Raw genomic sequence first — 18,615 nt, forward strand, 5'->3', positions numbered from 1 at the left:
GGAGTGTGCCGGGGCTTGGAGGCCTCGGCTCAGCACGGGGTGACTGCTCTCCCATCCGCCTGGCCAAAGCCGGTCACTAGACGTGACCGAGAGGTTCGCAGGTCACCTCCCTTCTGCTCAGAGGAGCTGCTCTGTCTCCCGGCAGAGACAGTGGACGCGGGAGGAGGAAGCAGTTGGGACTGTCGCCATGGTGGGATTCAAATAACTTAATGACCAGTTCTCTGCCCAAATGACTGTTTTAAGTATTAAAAAAAACAAACAATATACAGAAAGGTAGTTTATTATTTCATGCATTTAATACTTAAATAAGAATAAAAGAGATACACAAAACTAAACTGTCATAGAAAGAGTTTTAAAATATTAGTGAAATAATAACACGACAAAAAAGCAATATAAGTTGTCACCCCTGGGTGGTCTGGCACTTCTTCTCTTTATGTTACATGTTTACTGAAGTAACACACGCGAGGGAATCAACATGAGGTGTTTCATCAGACATGTAAAGAGTTTTATGCGATGAGTAAACAAATATTACAAGCACAGTTCTGTCAAATTTTTCTCACCTGTGGACGGGATGACCATGACTACGGGCGCTTAGAATACACTGTGGCACAGATGAACATTCAGAGAGTCAGGAGTGTGAGTGAGTGATTCCCACATGGGGCAGTTGCCCGGGCGCCCACCTGAGAGTGAGCCCTGGTGACAGGTGCCATTGTAGCCACTGGTTCGCCAAACTCAGCAAAACATTAGGAGTCGGTTCTGCCAAACCGGTGTGAACTGGCCGGATCCCAGCCCCGGACTATTATCATAGCCGACCTCCTGCAGTAGTTTAAGCAACGCGAGAGGTTTGTTTTTTTTTTTAGAGGCGAGCAGCCTGGGATGGGGGCGACTCTCCATAGTGTCTTCATAAATTCTGGCTTCGGTTTTTCTGCTCGGTCCTCTTGGGCTTGCAGCTTCCATCTGGAAGGTCAGCTCGTGTCCCAAGAGGGTCACTAGAACTGCGGGCACCGTATCTGTTCCAGAAAGGAGGAGGGAAGGGCCCATGCAGAAAGGATACACTTCCAAGCAGGGTCAGCCCCAGTTAGAACCTCTCCTGACAGCTCTGCCCAGTGGCCTCTAACTGCAGGGGACCCTGGGGTCCGTTTAGCCAGCCTAGATAGAGAAGTAGGCTTCCTTTCTGCTGGTGAAAACGGGGGTGGGGTGGGGTGGGTGGGGGTAGGGGGTGTGAGGGAGCCATTTATTTGTTATTAGCCCTCCTCTGAGCTGGACATGGGAGGTGGTGGCACCTCTGAGCTGGACATGGGAGGTGGTGGCAGGTGACCCCTTCACTCTCGGGGGGCACAGGTTGGACAGAAGAAATGGGACAAAATTAAATCGCTCTCATTGATCCGCTCTTCTGCCAAGCCGGACCAGGCTGCTTGCCGGGGGCCCTCAGGGAGTCGTCCCGGAGCTCAGAGCCATGGGGAAGGCAGGCAGGCTGCCAGGGGCTGGGGTGTGGACGTGAGCCCTCCTCTCTCCCCAGCAATGCTGTGACTGCTGTGGCCTGGGGCTCCGTGTGCGGGCCGAGGGCCAGTCCTGCGAGTCCAACCCCAACCTAGGTTACCCCTGCAACCACGTCATGCTGTCCTGCTGCGAGGGCAAAGACCCCCTCATCGTGCCTGAGGTCCGCCAGCCTCCGGAGCCCGAGGCTGCACCCGAGAGAGGTGGGCACCCCTCACCCTGGGCCAGGGTGCATGGCAGGGCGCTGCGGGGGCCTCGAGCCTGCTGGGGGGACCCTGGTCCACGGCCGTCTGTGGCTTGAGGCACGAGCTCTGCTCTAGACGAGAGTCCTGTGGTTTCTGACGGGGCACCCTGTCTGGCCTGTCATTTCCGAGACGGTGACCTCATTCAGTTTCCCAACACCGTCCACTTCTCCCTGAACTACCAGCTCCCTGCTCCCTAAACCCTCCCCTCTCAACTCACCCCCTTCCGCTCTCATCCAGCCATCGTCTCACCCCCCCACCCGTTCTCTGGCCTGTGTATTGTCCGTTCCTCCATGTGCTGCACCTTTCCCCAAGCCTCCCCTCGTCCGTCCATCACCCATCCCTCTTTTACCATCCATCATCTGTCCACTCACCCATCCCTCATCTCTCATTTATCATCTATCATCTGTCCGTTTGTCCATCCATCTCATCCATCTATCCCTCATCCATCCGTCCATCCATCCATCTGTCCATCCATCCATCTATCCATCTGTCCATCCCTCATCCATCTATTTATCTCTTATCTGTCCATCCATCCATCCATCCGACCACCCCCCACCCCCCAACCCATGCTGTCTCAGCTGGGCATACTGGGGTTCTGATGAGGACCGGCACTGGTTTTCTGGGGTCCTGAGGCCTCAGCCAGCCTCAGGAGCCAGCCCGGCTCCCATCTTGAGCGCTGACCCCTACCCCAGTTTCAGAGGCACAGCTGGGGAGCCGGGAGGCCCTGTCCCTGGGCGTGGAGACCGAGCTGCCCAACAGCCTGCCCGGCGACGACAAGGACGAGTGCCTGCTGCTCCCGGGGGAGCTGTGCCAGCACCTCTGTATCAACACAGTGGGCTCCTACCGCTGCACCTGCTTCCCGGGGTTCTCCCTCCAGGACGACGGCCGCACCTGCCGCCCGGGTGAGGACCTGGTGGGTGGGGCGGGGTGGGGCGGGACTGACCTTGCGGGGGGGGGGGGGGGGGGGGGGGCTGACCCAGTGGGCGGGGCGGGGGCTGACCCAGTGGGCGGGGCAGGGGCTGACCCAGTGGGCGGGGCAGGGGCTGACCCAGTGGGCGGGGCAGGGGCTGACCCAGTGGGCGGGGCGGGGCTGGCCCTGCAGGGGGGGCCGGGGGGGGCGCGGGCAGCCTTCCAGCGGTGGGGACGTCGCCCCCCCCCCCCACGTGGGAACCCGCAGGAGCCGGGGCCTCCGGTGCCGGACTCTGAGGCCCGCGGATAGGTTCCTTCCTGGAACTCCGCCTGCAGGGTCTGCGCCACAGGGTCTGCTCTGGGTTCGGGTGCAGGACCAGGGCCCAGGCCGCAGAGGCTCCCACCAGCCCTGTCCGTGTCCCCAGAGGCGCCGGGCCCACGGTGGTGAAGCCCCAGTAAAGCTGTGAGGCCGGTCCTACCTGAAGGACGCCGCTCCCTCAGCCTCAGTTTCCTCCCCTGTGAGATGGGGGTGTGTGAAATGAGGCAGTTTCTGTCGGGTGTGGGCGTGCTGCCCCTTAGGGCTGAAGCCACGAGACAGACCCCCTCCTGTCTGCTCTGCCCCGCACAGACAATGGCCCCCCACAGCCGGAGGCTGCGGAGGACTCTGCGCTGAGCCCGGAATCCTCCCACGAGGCCCCCAACACCATCCCGCTCCCACGGCCGCAGCCCAACACCTGCGGAGGTAACCCGGTCAGCAGCGCCTGGGCCCCTCGCGGGCTGTGCGCCTCCGGTGCTGGGCGGGCGGGATGCCCCAGTCAGGGGGGAGCCGCTGCTTTAGGGTCAGGGGTGGTCTCGCTGGTCTGACCTGCGTGTAGCTGAGGAGGTGGGATTTGGGGGGAGGGCGGACTAGAGGTCAGCGGGAGATGGTACATGACCCCTGGCACGCCCCTTAGCTGCTGTTTGGTCTCAGTTCCTGTGAATTCAGAGACTGCGCCCTGGCCTGTGGGCTGTCCTGCAGACAGGAATGTGTGCAGTCCGCCTGTCTGCCCCTCTGTCCCCCTGTCCCCGCTGTCTCCTGTCTGTCTGCCCCTCTGTCCCCCTGTCCCCGCTGTCTCCTGTCCTGTCTGCTCCTCTGTCCCCCTGTCCCCTGTCCTGTCTGCCCCTCTGTCCCCCTGTCCCCGCTGTCTCCTGTCTGTCTGCTCCTCTGTCCCCCTGTCCCCTGTCTCCTGTCCTGTCTGCTCCTCTGTCCCCTGTCCCCGCTGTCTCCTGTCCTGTCTGCTCCTCTGTCCCCCTGTCCCCTGTCTCCTGTCCTGTCTGCCCCTCTGTCCCCCTGTCCCCTGTCTCCTGTCCTGTCTGCTCCTCTGTCCCCCTGTCCCCTGTCTCCTGTCCTGTCTGCCCCTCTGTCCCCCTGTCCCCTGTCTCCTGTCCTGTCTGCTCCTCTGTCCCCCTGTCCCCGCTGTCTCCTGTCCTGTCTGCCCCTCTGTCCCCCTGTCCCCTGTCTCCTGTCCTGTCTGCTTCTCTGTCCCCCTGTCCCCTGTCTCCTGTCCTGTCTGCTCCTCTGTCCCCCTGTCCCCTGTCCTGTCTGCCCCTCTGTCCCCCTGTCCCCTGTCTCCTGTCCTGTCTGCTCCTCTGTCCCCCCTGTCCCCTGTCTCCTGTCCTGTCTGCTCCTCTGTCCCCTGTCCCCGCTGTCTCCTGTCTGCTCCTCTGTCCCCCTGTCCCCTGTCCCCTGTCCTGTCTGCTCCTCTGTCCCCCTGTCCCCTGTCCTGTCTGCTCCTCTGTCCCCCTGTCCCCTGTCTCCTGTCCTGTCTGCTCCTCTGTCCCCCTGTCCCCTGTCTCCTGTCTGTCTGCTCCTCTGTCCCCCTGTCCCCGCTGTCTCCTGTCCTGTCTGCCCCTCTGTCCCCCTGTCCCCGCTGTCTCCTGTCTCTCTGCTCCTCACTCCCATCAGCATACTTGAGTGGTGGTGGCAGGAGAGCCCACTGTGCACCCCAACACTGATGTGTGAGCTCATTTCATGGGGGAGCACGTCACAGGACCCAGGAGCGGGGTTCCCGGGCTCCCAGTCCCTGCACCTGGTGGTCTCTGATCTCCGTGCGGTTTCCCTCCAGAGGACGGGCCGTGCAAACAGATGTGCCGCATGGTGGGGGACACGGCCATGTGCTCCTGCTTCCCGGGCTACGCCATCATGGCGGACGGTGTGTCCTGTGAAGGTGAGTACCACGGGGTGCTCACACTGGGCTAGCCTCAGCTGCCCGTGATGGGGGCCCCAGCGTGGGGAGTGGGCAAGCAGGATGGTGGCCAGATCTAGCTCTTGGAGCATCCATGAGGGAACGGGACTGGCTGCTGGTGACGAGGGCCCCAGAGAGCAGAAGCAGAGATCCCCACATGTCACCAGGCACGGCGTGTGTGCCGTCCGGGGCTCCCAGGTGGCCTGGACCCCAGGCCTCCTGTCCTGTGTTGTCTGCTGTGCTGTAGCGTGCACCAGCGTCACCTGGACACCTGCTGACCACACGCATCCTGAGGATCCCACAGTCCCCAGAGGTCTTAACCCTGTCGTCTGGGCTGGTCTCTGAGAGTTTGAATTTCTCACCAGGTCCCTGGACCACACTCCCACCACCCTGTCCTCAAGGGTTGCCCCCGGGTGCGTGGTCAACGTTGAATCTGGCCACGCTGTCCCTGTGCCGGCCGCGGTGGTGATGGGGGAGGGGAGGGCACGCCCCATGGTCAGGCAGGAGCTGGAGGTGGCATTTGTCCCTCTTGTTCGGGGTGCAAGGCTGGGGAGGGGGGGTCCCAACTGGACCGCTGTGCTCGGTTCTGTCACTGAAACCAAGGAGGGGACAGTGAACGTGGGTGACTGTTAGCTACCTCTGCCCAGGACAGAGAGGCTGAAGTGCTCCAAAAGCAGGTTCCTTCCACGTAGAGACCCCGCCCAGTCCCTTCCACACAGAGACCCCACCCAGTCCCTTCCACGCAGAGACCCCGCCCAGTCCCTTCCATGCAGAGACCCCGCCCAGTCCCTTCCACGCAGAGACCCCGCCCAGTCCCTTCCAGGCCAGAGACCCCGCCCAGTCCCTTCCACACAGAGACCCTGCCCAGTCCCTTCCAGGCCAGAGACCCTGCCCAGTCCCTTCCACGCAGAGACCCTGCCCAGTCCCTTCCAGGCAGAGACCCTGCCCAGTCCCTTCCACGCAGAGACCCCGCCCAGTCCCTTCCACGCAGAGACCCCGCCCAGTCCCTTCCAGGCCAGAGACCCCGCCCAGTCCCTTCCACGCAGAGACCCCGCCCAGTCCCTTCCATGCAGAGACCCTGCCCAGTCCCTTCCAGGCCAGAGACCCTGCCCAGTCCCTTCCACGCAGAGACCCCGCCCAGTCCCTTCCACGCAGAGACCCCGCCCAGTCCCTTCCACGCAGAGACCCTGCCCAGTCCCTTCCAGGCCAGAGACCCTGCCCAGTCCCTTCCACGCAGAGACCCCGCCCAGTCCCTTCCAGGCAGAGACCCCCGCCCAGTCCCTTCCAGGCAGAGACCCCGCCCAGTCCCCTTCCACGCAGAGACCCCGCCCAGTCCCTTCCAGGCCAGAGACCCCGCCCAGTCCCTTCCACGCAGAGACCCCGCCCAGTCCCTTCCAGGCCAGAGACCCCGCCCAGTCCCTTCCACGCAGAGACCCCGCCCAGTCCCTTCCAGGCCAGAGACCCCGCCCAGTCCCTTCCACGCAGAGACCCTGCCCAGTCCCTTCCACGCAGAGACCCTGCCCAGTCTGGATCTTGTCTCAGAGAGACCTGCTCCTGCAAGGTGGGACACGGGGTGGGACACGTGAGGACGGCCTGGGGGGGCCTCGGGCTGCACCCCCTCCTGTCCAGAGACCCTGCCCAGTCTGGATCTTGTCTCGGCAGAGACCTGCTCCTGCAAGGTGGGACACGGGGTGGGACACGTGAGGACGGCCTGGGGGGGCCTCGGGCTGCACCCCCTCCTGTCCAGAGACAGGGCAGATGGGGAGCGTGCAGGTGGTGTCACACACACTTCAGTTCAGGTCCAAGTTCAGGAGAGGGGACCCCGATGGGGGCCTGGGGGTGGCCGGGACAAGTCTATCCAGGAAAACGCCTGCACCCGCATCCTTGCCTGCAGTTGAGACCCTCACCTGACCCTCAGCCGAGACTGCTTTCTGGTGTGGATGGTGACCATCTCGTGCCCAGAGAGGACAGGAGACTTGCCCAGGGCATATGACATGGTGGTGACTGTCCGGCCCTTGTCTTAGGTGACGGGGGCAGGTCTCAGCTGCCCTGGGGGCTTTGCTCCCCATTTCTCAGGGCCCTGGAGACACGAGCGTCCATCTCTCCCGGGTGGGAATTCCCTCGGGCCTGGCCAGCCTTCAGGCCAGTGCCTATGTCTCCTCAGAGGGCCCTGGCGGTCAAGTCCAGACGGAGGCTGCAGGCCGGCATTCCAAGGGGCAGCCTGTCCTGCAGGAGATCCTTTGGGCTCCATCCTGTTTGAAATAACCAAATTAGTTACCAACCATGAAAACCTCAAGAATTAAAAAAAAAAAAAAGTCCAGATTTCAGTTTTCTCTTGAGACTTTGTAGAATCTTTCCACAAGGGGCCCAGAGCTCCGGTCCCCCTCTGTGGCCCGCAGGGGCCCCCGTGCTGCCCATAGAGCCCTCTCTGGCTCCTTCCTTCCTTCCTGTTGCCGGCCTGGCCCCTGAGCACCGGGCGGGCAGCCCCTGTCTGGGGGTGTCCCCATCCGTCCCTGGGCGCTCCGGGACAGGCCCTGCCCCACGCTAATGGCCCTTCTGTTTCTCCCCCTTCCCCCGCGGTGGTGACTAGACCGGGACGAGTGCCTGCTGGGTGCTCACGATTGTAGCCGGAGACAGTTCTGTGTGAACACCCTGGGATCCTTCTACTGTGTCAACCACACAGTGCTCTGTGCCGAGGGCTTTATCCTCAACGTGCACAGGAAGTGCGTGGGTAAGCGAGAGCTCACGTCCGGCACCCCGCTCTGCCACGCCGGCCCGGCCGCGCGCTCTGGGCCGGCCCTTTGCCTGTGAGCTCCCGGCACAGCTGGCGCCCCGTGTCCTGTCCTCCGTGTCCTGGTGTGTTGTCCTGCTTCTCCACCGGCGCTCCCGGGAGGCGGCTGTCCCCAGGGACGTGCCCGAGTGTCAGAAAGCCCCTGTTGGCGGGCGACGCGGTGGGTCACAGGCGAGGGGGTCAGGCCTATGGGCAGCGGGATAGATGGTAAGAGGGTAAGGGTCAGGGTGTGACGCAGGATCCGCTAGAAGCTCGGTGGCCTTGGACAAATGACTTCTTGTCACCGGGCCTCGATTTTGTCCTCCGCTGGGGGTCACGGCACAGTGAGCTTCCATGTCGGTGGCTGAGGCCGTCCTGAGATGCAGCCAGAGTCCCCTCCAGGGGTGGAGGCACAGGCCGGGCTCTGACAGACCCCTCTCTGCGCCCCAGCGTGGTGTGCATTCGCTGTGTCACCACAGGCTGTGGGGCTCCTCTCCCTTCTCGCCTTAGGGCTGGTGCCCGCTCCTGGCCTGCACGTGGGTATGCGGCCAGTGCCTGGTAGCAGCAGCTGCTCCCACCTGCCTTAGTGCCCGTGTAGGCTGGGCGCCCTGTGGGCAGCAAGCAGGGTAGACCTGATGCTGACCTGCGTCCGGAGGAAGCATCGTAGACTCAAAGCAGCAGGTGCTCGGGGCAGACTGGGAAGTGTGACAACAGAAACACAAGCCGAGCGAGAGGTCGTTCTAGCTGCAGCGTCTGCCCACGCTTCCCCGGGGAGGGGACGTGTGCACCTGTCTCCAGGGGTGGCCGGTGCTCCCCACGCAGAAGGAACAGGGGCACCAGGGTGTGGAGGGTCAGGAACAGCACAGGCACACTCAGGGCACGTGCCCAGAGCCCGGTCCGTCGTGTTTGTGTCTGGGGACCGTGTCCAGCCTGCGCGTGTCCTCGTCCTGGCCCTCCGCGGTGCTGGGCCGCGTGGCCTCCGCAGTCATGTTTGCCTGGCTTCCTGCCACCGGCACAACATGCCCCCGCCTGAACGTGCTTGTGAGCCTGGGCAGCTGCCCTGTCCGGGTGTGTCTGTGTGTGTCCGTGCAGGCTCCGTGTGGCCCGCAGGGAAGGCCTGGCGCTAAGGGGGTTGCCGGGCAGCGGAAAATGGGTTCTGGGATGGAAAGAGGGGAGGTGCATTCCGTGCAGCAGGTTTATGAGCTCAGCCTCCGCTCACCTCTCTCCCTCTGGACTCGTCCCCACGGACTCGCCAGGGCCCGTTGTCTCCCTGTCCTACTGTTCGTCTGGGTCCCCATGAGCACAGTCTTCCCACCACTTGCTCGTCCGCAGTGGACCGCAGACCTCCTGCGGGTCCCTGTTAGCTCCAGCCCGGCAGGCGAGGTGGGCGGCTGGTGCCCACCTGCAGGGCTGGCCTGGGCTCGCATCCTGGCTCCGCCACTTTCTTGTGGTGAGACCGTAGACAGGCCGTTTCTCCTCCTGGAGCCTGTCCAAGGAGACAGTCCTAGCTCCCTCTCAGAGGGTTGCTGCGGAGATCAAACATGTAGCGTGTGCAAGGGTTTGATGTCACTGTCATGGTACACCGAGGCAGCCTCCCTAGGTAGTGAGTTTCCCGTCACCAGAGGTAAGTAAGCTGAAGTGGGGCAGTGTCGGGTAGTGTCCAGTCCAGAGGAGTTCTCCAGGACATGTGACCTCTGTGGGGGCTCCCGTGCTTTGCTGTTGGCCTGTGTGCTCTGCCCTTGGGGGGACGGTGTTGGCTCCTGGGAAGAGTATCCTAGGTGGGCTGGGCTTTGAGAAGATGGACGGGCGCAGCCTGCAGCAGGGGGAGGGGCACAGTTCTGGGCTGGGCACTAGGGGGTCTCTTCTCCCTGCTGCTGTGCCAGCTGTGGGCTGTGGCCCTGCCACCTCCCCTCCGGGAGACCTGGTTTCTCAGCTGCAGAAGTGTCTCAGGACGGCAGGGGGTGGTTCCCGTGAGCCGCCCGGTCCCCTTAGCAACCCTCTGTCAGCAGTCTCTGCACTTGTTTCCCACCAGGACTCCTCCCTGGGTGGGGACCCTGGGCTCTGGCGTTTATGGGGTCCTGTGAGGGTGTTCCTCTGGTACTCCAGCCCGCACGGCAGAGGCTCTTACTGTGCTCAGCCAAACCTCCCTCGGAGACTGCTGACCCCAGACACTCCCCTTCCCTCCCCAGCCACACCCCACGCAGGTTGGCCTGGCCCTACTTGTTCATCTGTGAGTTTTGGATGTCTCACCCCCCACAGCCTGCACCCCTCTTCCACCTTGTCCCCCTCCTCCTGTGGACTCGGCTCAGTGTTGCTGCCCTGAGGAGACTCTTACAGTCTGGGGCCTGAGAAGGTCCTCTCCCCAGAGTGGCCTCCCGGCCTGTCGCAGGCTGGCAGTGCCTTGAGGTCAGGGGCCACGACCGACACTCCCACTGGGCCACCCGGACCGAGCACCAGCCACAGAATAGGCAGGTCCAGGAAGGGCTGAGGCAATGAGTGACGGCTGCCCCCACCGCGGGCACTGGCCATGCGTCCCTGCATCCAGAGCGCAGACCAGCAGCGCTGTCTGAGCTGTGCCCTCCCCACCCCCTGCTGCTGCTTCTCTCTCTCCCCTTCCCTGCTGCCCGTCTTGGGGGTCAGCCCTTGGCCGCCTCTTCTGTGCCCAGTCTCCCGGATGACCTCAGTGGCTGACCGCTCTCAAGTTAGTGCCTCTCCTCAGACCCCTGCCGTGAGCTCAGGTGTGTCTCCTGCAACCTGTTGACTGTCCCCTTCAGTGTGGCCACAGGGGCTCCTGCCAGTCCCCTGTCCAGGTGCTGGTGCTTGCGCCTGGCCAGCGGCCTGTCCAGACAGCTTTGCAGACCTCTGGGCTCCACTTCCTCTCACCTTCCGCTCCGGCATCCTCACCGTACTTTTCAGGGCCTGACTGCTGACCCTTGCCCCCGTGGGCAGCAGTCCGTCATGTGCCTGTGCACCTTGCCTGACATGCCCCCTCGTGGGGGCCCTGGCATCGCTGTCCCTCCAGCGGCGGGGGTACCTGGTGGGCTCACTCTGTCACTCACATGTCTGAGGTGCTCCCCGCCCGCTGCTTGCCGTGGTGCCCCGCCCCTCAGCGCTGCCCCTCCTCCTCGCCCACGCACGCAAGACCATCCTTCGCGTTATGCGTCTGCTCCTTCGTCTGTCTGGCCCTCTCCGGGAGTGTCCCCACGGCAGCTGGGGCTTCTGTCTGTCGCTCACCGTGCACCCCGGGGCTCGCTGGCACGCAGCAGGCCCTCCGTAAATCTGTGTTGAGTGACGGATGCCCGGGCAGTGGGCATCGGCGGGCAGCCGCTCGGAGGAATGGGCGCCCAGAGGGCCGTGCTGGACGCGGTCCGCCGCCGTCCGGGAAGCACCCCGTGGCCGCTGAGGGCCCCACTCTCCCTGCAGACATCAACGAGTGTGTGACGGACCTGCACACCTGCAGCCGGGGGGAGCACTGCGTGAACACCGTGGGCTCCTTCCGCTGCCACAAGGCGCTCACCTGCCAGCCCGGCTATGCCCTCGAGGATGGGGAGTGCACAGGTGAGCACGCCGGCGGTCACACCCCTGCTCTGCCCCCACGTCGCCCCTCCCCCGCTGACCCACCCCTCAGGCTGCTGGGGGGGAGGCCAGGGCACGCCCCCGGCTTTGCTGCCAGTTGCCAGTGTCCGGGTGCCACGTGTCCCCCCTCACTGTGCCTCAGTTGCCCTGTTGGTACGTTGGGGAGGAGCCCCATGGGGCACTTCCACTGGAGAAGTCTGGCCTCCGAGGGAGCAGGAGGGAGAGGGTTCATTGAACCATTTCAGGGGAGATTTCTGAGCTGTTCCCTGTGTCCGCAGGGCTCTGGGTGGCAGGGGCACGCCGCCCCCAGTGTGGTGTCCTGGTTCTTTATCTCCTGATGAGGGACGTGGGGCCACCCGGGAAACGAGAGGATGGCAGAGCAGCCTCTGGGGGTTCAGGGGGGCCCTGCAGAGGTGAAGTCAGAGCAGAGACCTGCATGATGAGAGGCTCCTGGGAAGGGTGTCCAGGCAGAGGAAACAGCAAGGCGAGGCCTCTTGAGAGGAGAGAGGTCTCGGCACATTCGGGGAGCAGAAGGAGAGTCTCGGGGCTCACCAGCAGCATTGGGGTGGTGACAGGCTTGGCAGGTCCTGTTCAGGAAGGGGTTGGAGTCCGTCCTACATGTGGGAGGAAGCACTTAATTTTTTTAACTAAAAACGGCCAGAAGAATGTCACCAAGGAGGGCAGAGGGGTGACCAGCCTTGGAGAAGTAGCTCTGCGTCTGGGTGTGAGCTCAGGGAGGTGGGGGATGGAGTCAGAGGAGGGTGGGCAAGGAGGGAGAGTGAGCCCAGCCCCCTTTGCACACACGTGTGTGTGTGTGTGTGTGTGTGCACACCCATGTGCGCCACAAGGGCGGGTGCAGACCCAGGGCCAGCCTCCCTCCAAGAAGCCAGGGATGCGTGCCACTCCCTGGACAGGTCCCAGCGTCCCCTGACCCTGTTCATCAGGCGCTGGGTTCCTCAGGGTGGAGGTGGGGCTGGGCTGCCCCTCAGACGCAGGGCCACGTCCACCGTGTCAAGCTGCGGGGAGCCCGGGAGCCCAGCGCAGGGCCTCCCAGAGACCGCTGCTGTGGCCAAGTGGTGGGCGCTTTGGTAACCAGAGAGGGGACGGGTAGAGGGAAGGATGAGTGGACAGAAGACATACAGACAGATACAAGCACCTGTCGGGCAGCCAGTGGGGCCGAGGGGGTTTCGCCCTGCCGTTAATTCGGCGTGTCGCCTTTCTGTTCTGTGTCCTGGATGTGCCCGCTGCACAGGACGTGCGCGGGGAAGGCGTGGGGCGGTGCTGTGTGAGTTGTGGAGCGCCCCGCGCCACCGTGGAGCGGGCACCTCTGTCCTCAGAAGCTCCATGCCCTGCTACTGCCCAGTGGCACTAGCAGAGAAGTCTGGACATGTGACCTTGGGGATCAGAGCCGGCTCCCCATCTCTGCCTGTTCAGGGAAGCCTGGGGTAGTGGCTGAGAGCACAGGGTTCTGGTCCCTGCCCAGCGCCCCCTAACTGGAGAACCGTGTCTATGCTCTGGTGCTCCCTGTGTTCCCTGGGGTCTGTCGTAGCTCCTGCTTCTTGGAGTCGTTGTGAGCATTGTGTAAATAAATACATCTCGGAGTGCTGGGACAGTGCCCGCCGTAGGGGAGCTCAGTAAAGGTGGTGCCCGCCTGGCCCCACTGGCTGCCCGTCTCTGGGAGGCCCTGCACTGGGCTCCCGGGCTCCCTGCAGCTTGACACGGTGGGCGTGGCCCTGCGTTTCGTTATTACTGGGCATGCCCGAGGCCCACAGTGCAGACCTTTGTAACCATCAGGGTCACGGTGGGCACATCGGGCAAGCCTGCGGGCCCCTGACTCCCTCCCTGCCTCTGTGTGCCAGACGTGGACGAGTGTGAGCTGGGCACTCATAACTGCCAGGCGGGCTTCACGTGCCAGAACACCAAGGGCTCCTTCTACTGCCAGGCAAGGCAGCGCTGCATGGAGGGCTTCCTGCAGGACCCCGAGGGCAACTGCGTGGGTGAGTGGGGCAGGCGCCCTGCCACGGTGCCTTTGCAAGGGGCCCGGGGGGAAGGCTCTGAGGTGTAGAGATCAGGGAGGCCTGGCTTGCGCCTCTGATCCGGTCCCAGCCCCAGGGTCCCGGCCTGTGTCGTACCCGGCCTTGCAGAACAGACGCTCTTACCCTGAGCGGTCCGACCTTGACTTTGTTACTTCTCCTGTGGCCTCAGTTCACCCCGCTGTGGGGCTGGACCAGGAGAACGTGCACCAGATTTCTTTTAGCCCAGGCCACAGGAAGGAACGTAGTCTATGTCTTGTCCTGGCGCGCGCCCATGCGCGCATGCGCACTACTGGAACGCAAGCTTCGTAAAACGCACCCGCGTTGACCCCGAAACTTCCGCCTGCAAAGAATGCTAGCGAGACCCGGGCGGCTGCACTCGCGGGCTGAGACCGCCCTTTGCCAGACCCTGGCCTCCTTGTCCTGGTGTGGGTCTGGGCAGATCTCACGCTCTTCAGTGTGAGCCCTGTGCAGCCAGAGGCCCACCGTCCCCAGGCCCGCACCCCTGGTGACTGATGGCACCGGAGCGGAGCCATGATTGGTGCCACACTCAACTCTGGGGGGAAGGGGTGAAGGACAGCAGACAGGTGGGGCTGCCCACAGCTGAGTGCCCACGGAAGGGAGGGGTTTGTCAGGACACAGCTGTGTCTCGTACCGTCTCCTGGTAACGAACAGTGTGTCAGATGGGCGTCCCTGTCTCACAGGGAGGGCCCTGAGGGACAGAGGGGTCTTCACTTTATCCGAAGGCTCGTTCCCTCCAGCCAGCCTGGGTCTGGAGCTCTACCCAAGGCACCCCCTTCATATGTGTGCCCCAAGGTAGTCGCGGGGGATGGGCAGCCCCTCGGGGAACGACAGGAGAGGGCAGAAGGTCCTTGTGGTCGGCCCTGGGGCACCCAGCCGGCGTCAGGGCAAGGTGGGGGGGTCTGCCCAACTACAAACAGCCCCTCAGTGGTTCACTCGCTGACACTGGTGGAGCACCTGCTCTGTGTAGGGGGTGCAGCTGTTGAATGAGACATCTTGGAGGGAACAGATTAAAGAAACAAATACGTGTATAAAGTGGTAGTTTTCCTCAATGACAAAACCAGTGGGCTGTGGCCAAGCGTGGTGGGGTGGTGAAGTGCCAGTGGGCTGGGTGCATTGTGAGAGACGGCTGTGGAGGAGGAGCTGGACGGATCAGCAGGCGTGGAGAAGCCGGGGCAGGGCATGACTGGCCGTGGTCATCCTGGAGGTCAGCCCTGCGGACCCTCTGGCTCTAGCAGCTCCTTAGAGTTGGAGCCCCTTGTGCCGCCGCGACACGTGGGTGGGACAGGCTGACCCCGTATCCTGACCCGGGCTGGCCTGGAGCAGCCCTGGGCCGGGACGTGAAGGCCTGGAGGGGCGTGCGGGCTCCCGGTCACTCGGTCACTCACGCCACCTCCGCAGATATCAACGAGTGCACGTCGCTCTCGGAGCCCTGCCGGCCCGGCTTCAGCTGCATCAACACGGTGGGCTCCTACACGTGCCAGCGGAACCCGCTGCTCTGCGGGCGCGGCTACCACGCCAGCCAGGACGGGACCAAGTGTGTGGGTGAGGCCGGACCCCACCCTGCCCCTGGCCAGCCTCGGCCCTCCTGGGTCCCGGGCCTGCGGGAGGGAGGCCTCTGCGGGGAGGACTCGGGCCTCAGGCACCTCTCTTACGTTCCCCCCTACCCCCCCCCCCCCGGCTGGCAGACGTGAACGAGTGTGAGACAGGCGTGCACCAGTGCAGGGAGGGCCAGGTGTGCCACAACCTTCCCGGCTCCTACCGCTGTGACTGCAAAGCCGGCTTCCAGCTGGACGCCTTCAGTGGGGCCTGTGTCGGTAGGTGGGGCTGGTGCGGGACCCCTCCCCCCCTGCCCCGGCCCTCCCACTCCCGCACCGTTTCCCTCCCAGGTTCCGGTCTTGTTGCCCCTCCCTCTCTCCTTGTCTGGCTCTCTCCCTGCCTCCCTGTGTTCCTGGACCCTCTTCTCCCAGGGGCGGGGAGCTGGCTCTCCGAGCGGCCCCCACCCACCCACTCACCGCCTGCTGCCTGCCCGCAGACGTGAACGAGTGCTGGACCTCGCCCGGCCGCCTGTGCCAGCACACGTGCGAGAACACGCCCGGCTCCTACCGCTGCTCCTGCGCCTCCGGCTTCCAGCTGGCCGCCGACGGCCAGCGCTGCGAAGGTGCGCTCACTCTGACCTCTAACCCCTGACCCCTCGCGGGTGCCCCCACACCTGCAGCCCCAGCGCAGTGCGAGCCCTCCCCAGCCTCCACGCACGGGGGTGGCTTCTCCCGCCGGGAGCCCCCCTCAGGCGCCCAGACGGGGGCGAGGGCTCTGTCATGGACACCCTCAGACGGCGGCCTGGCCTCTGCCCCTTGGTCATACGGCAAAGCCTTGGGGACCAGGCAGGGGACAGAAGCAAGTAGAATGTGAGCTAGGGGCTGTGGCCACCTGAACAGCCCAGGATCTGCTGGCACGGGGGGGGGGGGGGGGTGGCAGCTACAGATGGAAGCCACCCACCAGCACCAGCCCAGGGTGACCCAGTCTTCGTGGTTTTCCCGGTACCAGAAGGACAGACATTCATATAAAATCTCCTGGTCTTCACACGCTGTTGTTGCATTCAAACGTTGAACAAACACGCCATGAGTGAAACCACACCTGTGGGGGGCACCCAGGGCTGAGGGAGGGGCAGTGTGTGACGGGCTGTCATACATGTGGTGGGACCGGGTGTGGAGGGGGTCCTGAGGCTGCTCAGTGGAGGGGCGGAGGGTGGGGCGGGGGGTCTCCAGCCCCTCCCTAGCCTGGAGGTGCTTTCCTGACTCCCCTCCTGGGGAGGGGGGTCTGTGAGAACTCTGGGGAGGCCGTACACCTCTCCCCAATCAGTCGCTTGGCCTGGTGGGGGACCTGGCCCTGCTGTGGGCAGGGGTGTGCCCAGGCCCGCCACACCAGGCAGCGTAGGGGTGGGGGCTCCCACACGGGACATCCTCACTGTCACCCACATTCACGTGCCTGCGTGGTGATCGCCTGTGGGCTCCTCCTCTGCCCCTGGCTGGGTGTGTGGACCTGTGGGGAGAGGCCTGTGCCCCCAGGCATTGCGTTGGTCATGCGTCCACCCCATCCCCACCCGCTGCCGCTGCTCAGCCCCTCCGCCTGTGGCCGGATGTTAGAGACCCAGGTGACAGAGTGTGGCCCCTCACCAGGAACTCCGAGCTGGGTGGAGGAGATGGTCCCTCCACTCTGTGTGCGTGCTGTGTCTGCCGTGAGGTCCTGAGGACCGGGACACGGACGGTGGCCTCCAGGGGCCCCGCGGGACTGCCTTCCCTCCCCCTCACCCCCCTCTCTGTTCTCTGACCACATGGCCCCCAGTGCACTAGGCCCGTGTCCAGCTCAGGGTCCTCCTGCTGCTCTGGGTGCTTCCCTGGGCGCCCCTCCACAGCTCCGGCTTCGCATCCCCCCCACGGCTCTAGCATCGCACCCCCCCACGGCTCCGGCCTCGCACCCCTCCCCCCACGGCTCCAGCATCGCACCCTTCCCCCCACGGCTCCGGCATCGCACCCCCCCACGGCTCCAGCATCGCACCCTTCCCCCCACGGCTCCGGCCTCGCACCCCCCCACGGCTCCAGCATCGCACCCCTCCCCCCACGGCTCCGGCCTCGCACCCCCACGGCACACAATTCGTCCCTCTGCTCTGCTCTTCCTCCAGTGCACTGGCCACCTCCTCACACACTGGACGTGGGACATATTTCCTCAGCTCGCTCCCGCCCCCTCCCTCCCCCGCACACACACAGGGGTGTCTGCTTTGCTGGTGGAGACAGTCCCTCTTGTCCGTGGGGACATGCCCAGTGCCTGGGGCAGGCCGGGCACATCATAAGAGGTCGGCAGTTCTTGGTTGGGTGAATGAAAGACTCGTCCTTGTCCGCGGGAGCTCAGCATCCAGTTGATGTTCCATCTGAGCTGTGAGATGACTTGTCACTGAGTCACACACAGTGAGGTCCTCGTTAGCACCGAGGTGACACTTCCCAGAGCCCTCTGAGCCAGGAGCTGGGGAGCCTCAGTTGGGAAGTGACTCCCAACCAGGGGATCTGAGTCCAAACTGTGCCGCCTCCTCCAGGCAGCAGGCGAGGCCGGGACTCCCCAGCAAGCCCAGCCCTGCCCCCGTCTCAGCTGCCTGCCTCAGGCGGGCCAGTTGTCCTTACGGCTCCCCTGAGGGGAGGCTGGATGGTGCTAAATGTGCTCTCAGAGGCAGCCCCAGGTGAGCCTGGTCCTCCTCTCTGGGTTGTGAGGGGCCCCCCGTGACCACAGCCGGTCTCCCTGCAGACGTGAATGAATGTGAAGCCCAGCGCTGCAGCCAGGAGTGTGCCAACATCTACGGCTCCTACCAGTGCTACTGTCGCCAAGGGTACCAGCTGGCCGAGGATGGGCACACCTGCACAGGTACCACTGCTCTGCCCAGGCCCCCCCTGAGAGGCCCCCTCCCCCTCCCCCTGCTGGGCCGGGGCACGCAGGACACACGGAGGCTTGAGCCTCAGAGCCAAGTTGGCGTCCCACCCCTGCGACCCCCTGACTGTGGCCCTGAGCTTGGCCTCAGGCTCCTCCTCCTGCCTCAGTGGGTCAGCGAGCGCTGCGTCCTGGCCTGTCTGGGACCCGAGTGCCCCAGCTGAGCACCCCCAGCACGAGAAGGAGAGTCCGGTTGGGCTGTGTGGCCTCGGACATCGCTCTCCCCGTGTCTGAGCCGGCAGCTGGGCGGGGTCAGCGCTGAACCTCTCTCTGGCAGACATCGACGAGTGTGCCCAGGGCGCCGGCATCCTCTGCACCTTCCGCTGCGTGAACGTGCCGGGCAGCTACCAGTGCGCATGCCCAGAGCGGGGCTACGCCGTGACGGCCAATGGGAGGTCCTGCAAGGGTGAGCCAGGGTGTCCGCCCCGGGGCCTCCGCCAAGACCCAGGCACGCCCGGCGTGCTGTGCCCTGGAGCTCTGAAGCCGGGCGCATACCCACAGCATGGCCAGCAGCTTGCTGCCCTGGGTCAGGGGTGACCAGCTGACAGTCCTCTATTGCTCGACCCAGCATAGAATTTTCTGGACTTGGACTCGACCTTGGGCTGTGTCCGGGGTGCAGGGCAGAGACTCTGTGGGGCAGTTCTACAAGGCATGAGAGACCCGTCCAGTGAGATGCCAGCAGGAGAGAGGCCTCAGGGGTCCCTGTCTCTGTCCACAAGGGTCTGCTGTGCTATCCAAGGACTGGACCCCCCATGTCTTTGGGCACGAGGGGGAGGTGGGTCCCCACGTGTAGGAAAAGTGGCCACAGAGAGGCTTATTAGAGCTGCATGAAGAAGTCACTCCCCCGGTCAGAGATGGGCAGC

At 64.3% G+C, this 18,615-nt stretch overlaps 1 protein-coding gene across 3 annotated transcripts in view; it reads left to right on the top strand.

The window, feature by feature from the left end:
• FBLN2 (fibulin 2) overlaps window positions 1-18,615 on the top strand; it is a 97,030-nt gene that overhangs the window by 74,171 nt on the left and 4,244 nt on the right. For 2 of the 3 annotated variants that reach the window (XM_066241083.1, XM_066241084.1), the window contains 12 exons: window positions 1,520-1,700; window positions 2,435-2,644; window positions 3,280-3,393; window positions 4,757-4,858; window positions 7,467-7,607; window positions 11,070-11,204; window positions 13,082-13,219; window positions 14,678-14,821; window positions 14,965-15,093; window positions 15,312-15,437; window positions 17,573-17,689; window positions 18,030-18,158. In XM_066241083.1, coding sequence (XP_066097180.1) covers window positions 1,520-1,700; window positions 2,435-2,644; window positions 3,280-3,393; window positions 4,757-4,858; window positions 7,467-7,607; window positions 11,070-11,204; window positions 13,082-13,219; window positions 14,678-14,821; window positions 14,965-15,093; window positions 15,312-15,437; window positions 17,573-17,689; window positions 18,030-18,158 — 1,666 coding nt within the window. The remainder of the gene's footprint in view (window positions 1-1,519; window positions 1,701-2,434; window positions 2,645-3,279; window positions 3,394-4,756; window positions 4,859-7,466; window positions 7,608-11,069; window positions 11,205-13,081; window positions 13,220-14,677; window positions 14,822-14,964; window positions 15,094-15,311; window positions 15,438-17,572; window positions 17,690-18,029; window positions 18,159-18,615) is intronic. The other variant, XM_066241085.1, reaches the window with a different exon arrangement.

Source organism: Saccopteryx bilineata, chromosome 8, assembly GCF_036850765.1.
Source record: "Saccopteryx bilineata isolate mSacBil1 chromosome 8, mSacBil1_pri_phased_curated, whole genome shotgun sequence".
Taxonomy (NCBI): Eukaryota; Metazoa; Chordata; class Mammalia; order Chiroptera; family Emballonuridae; genus Saccopteryx; species Saccopteryx bilineata.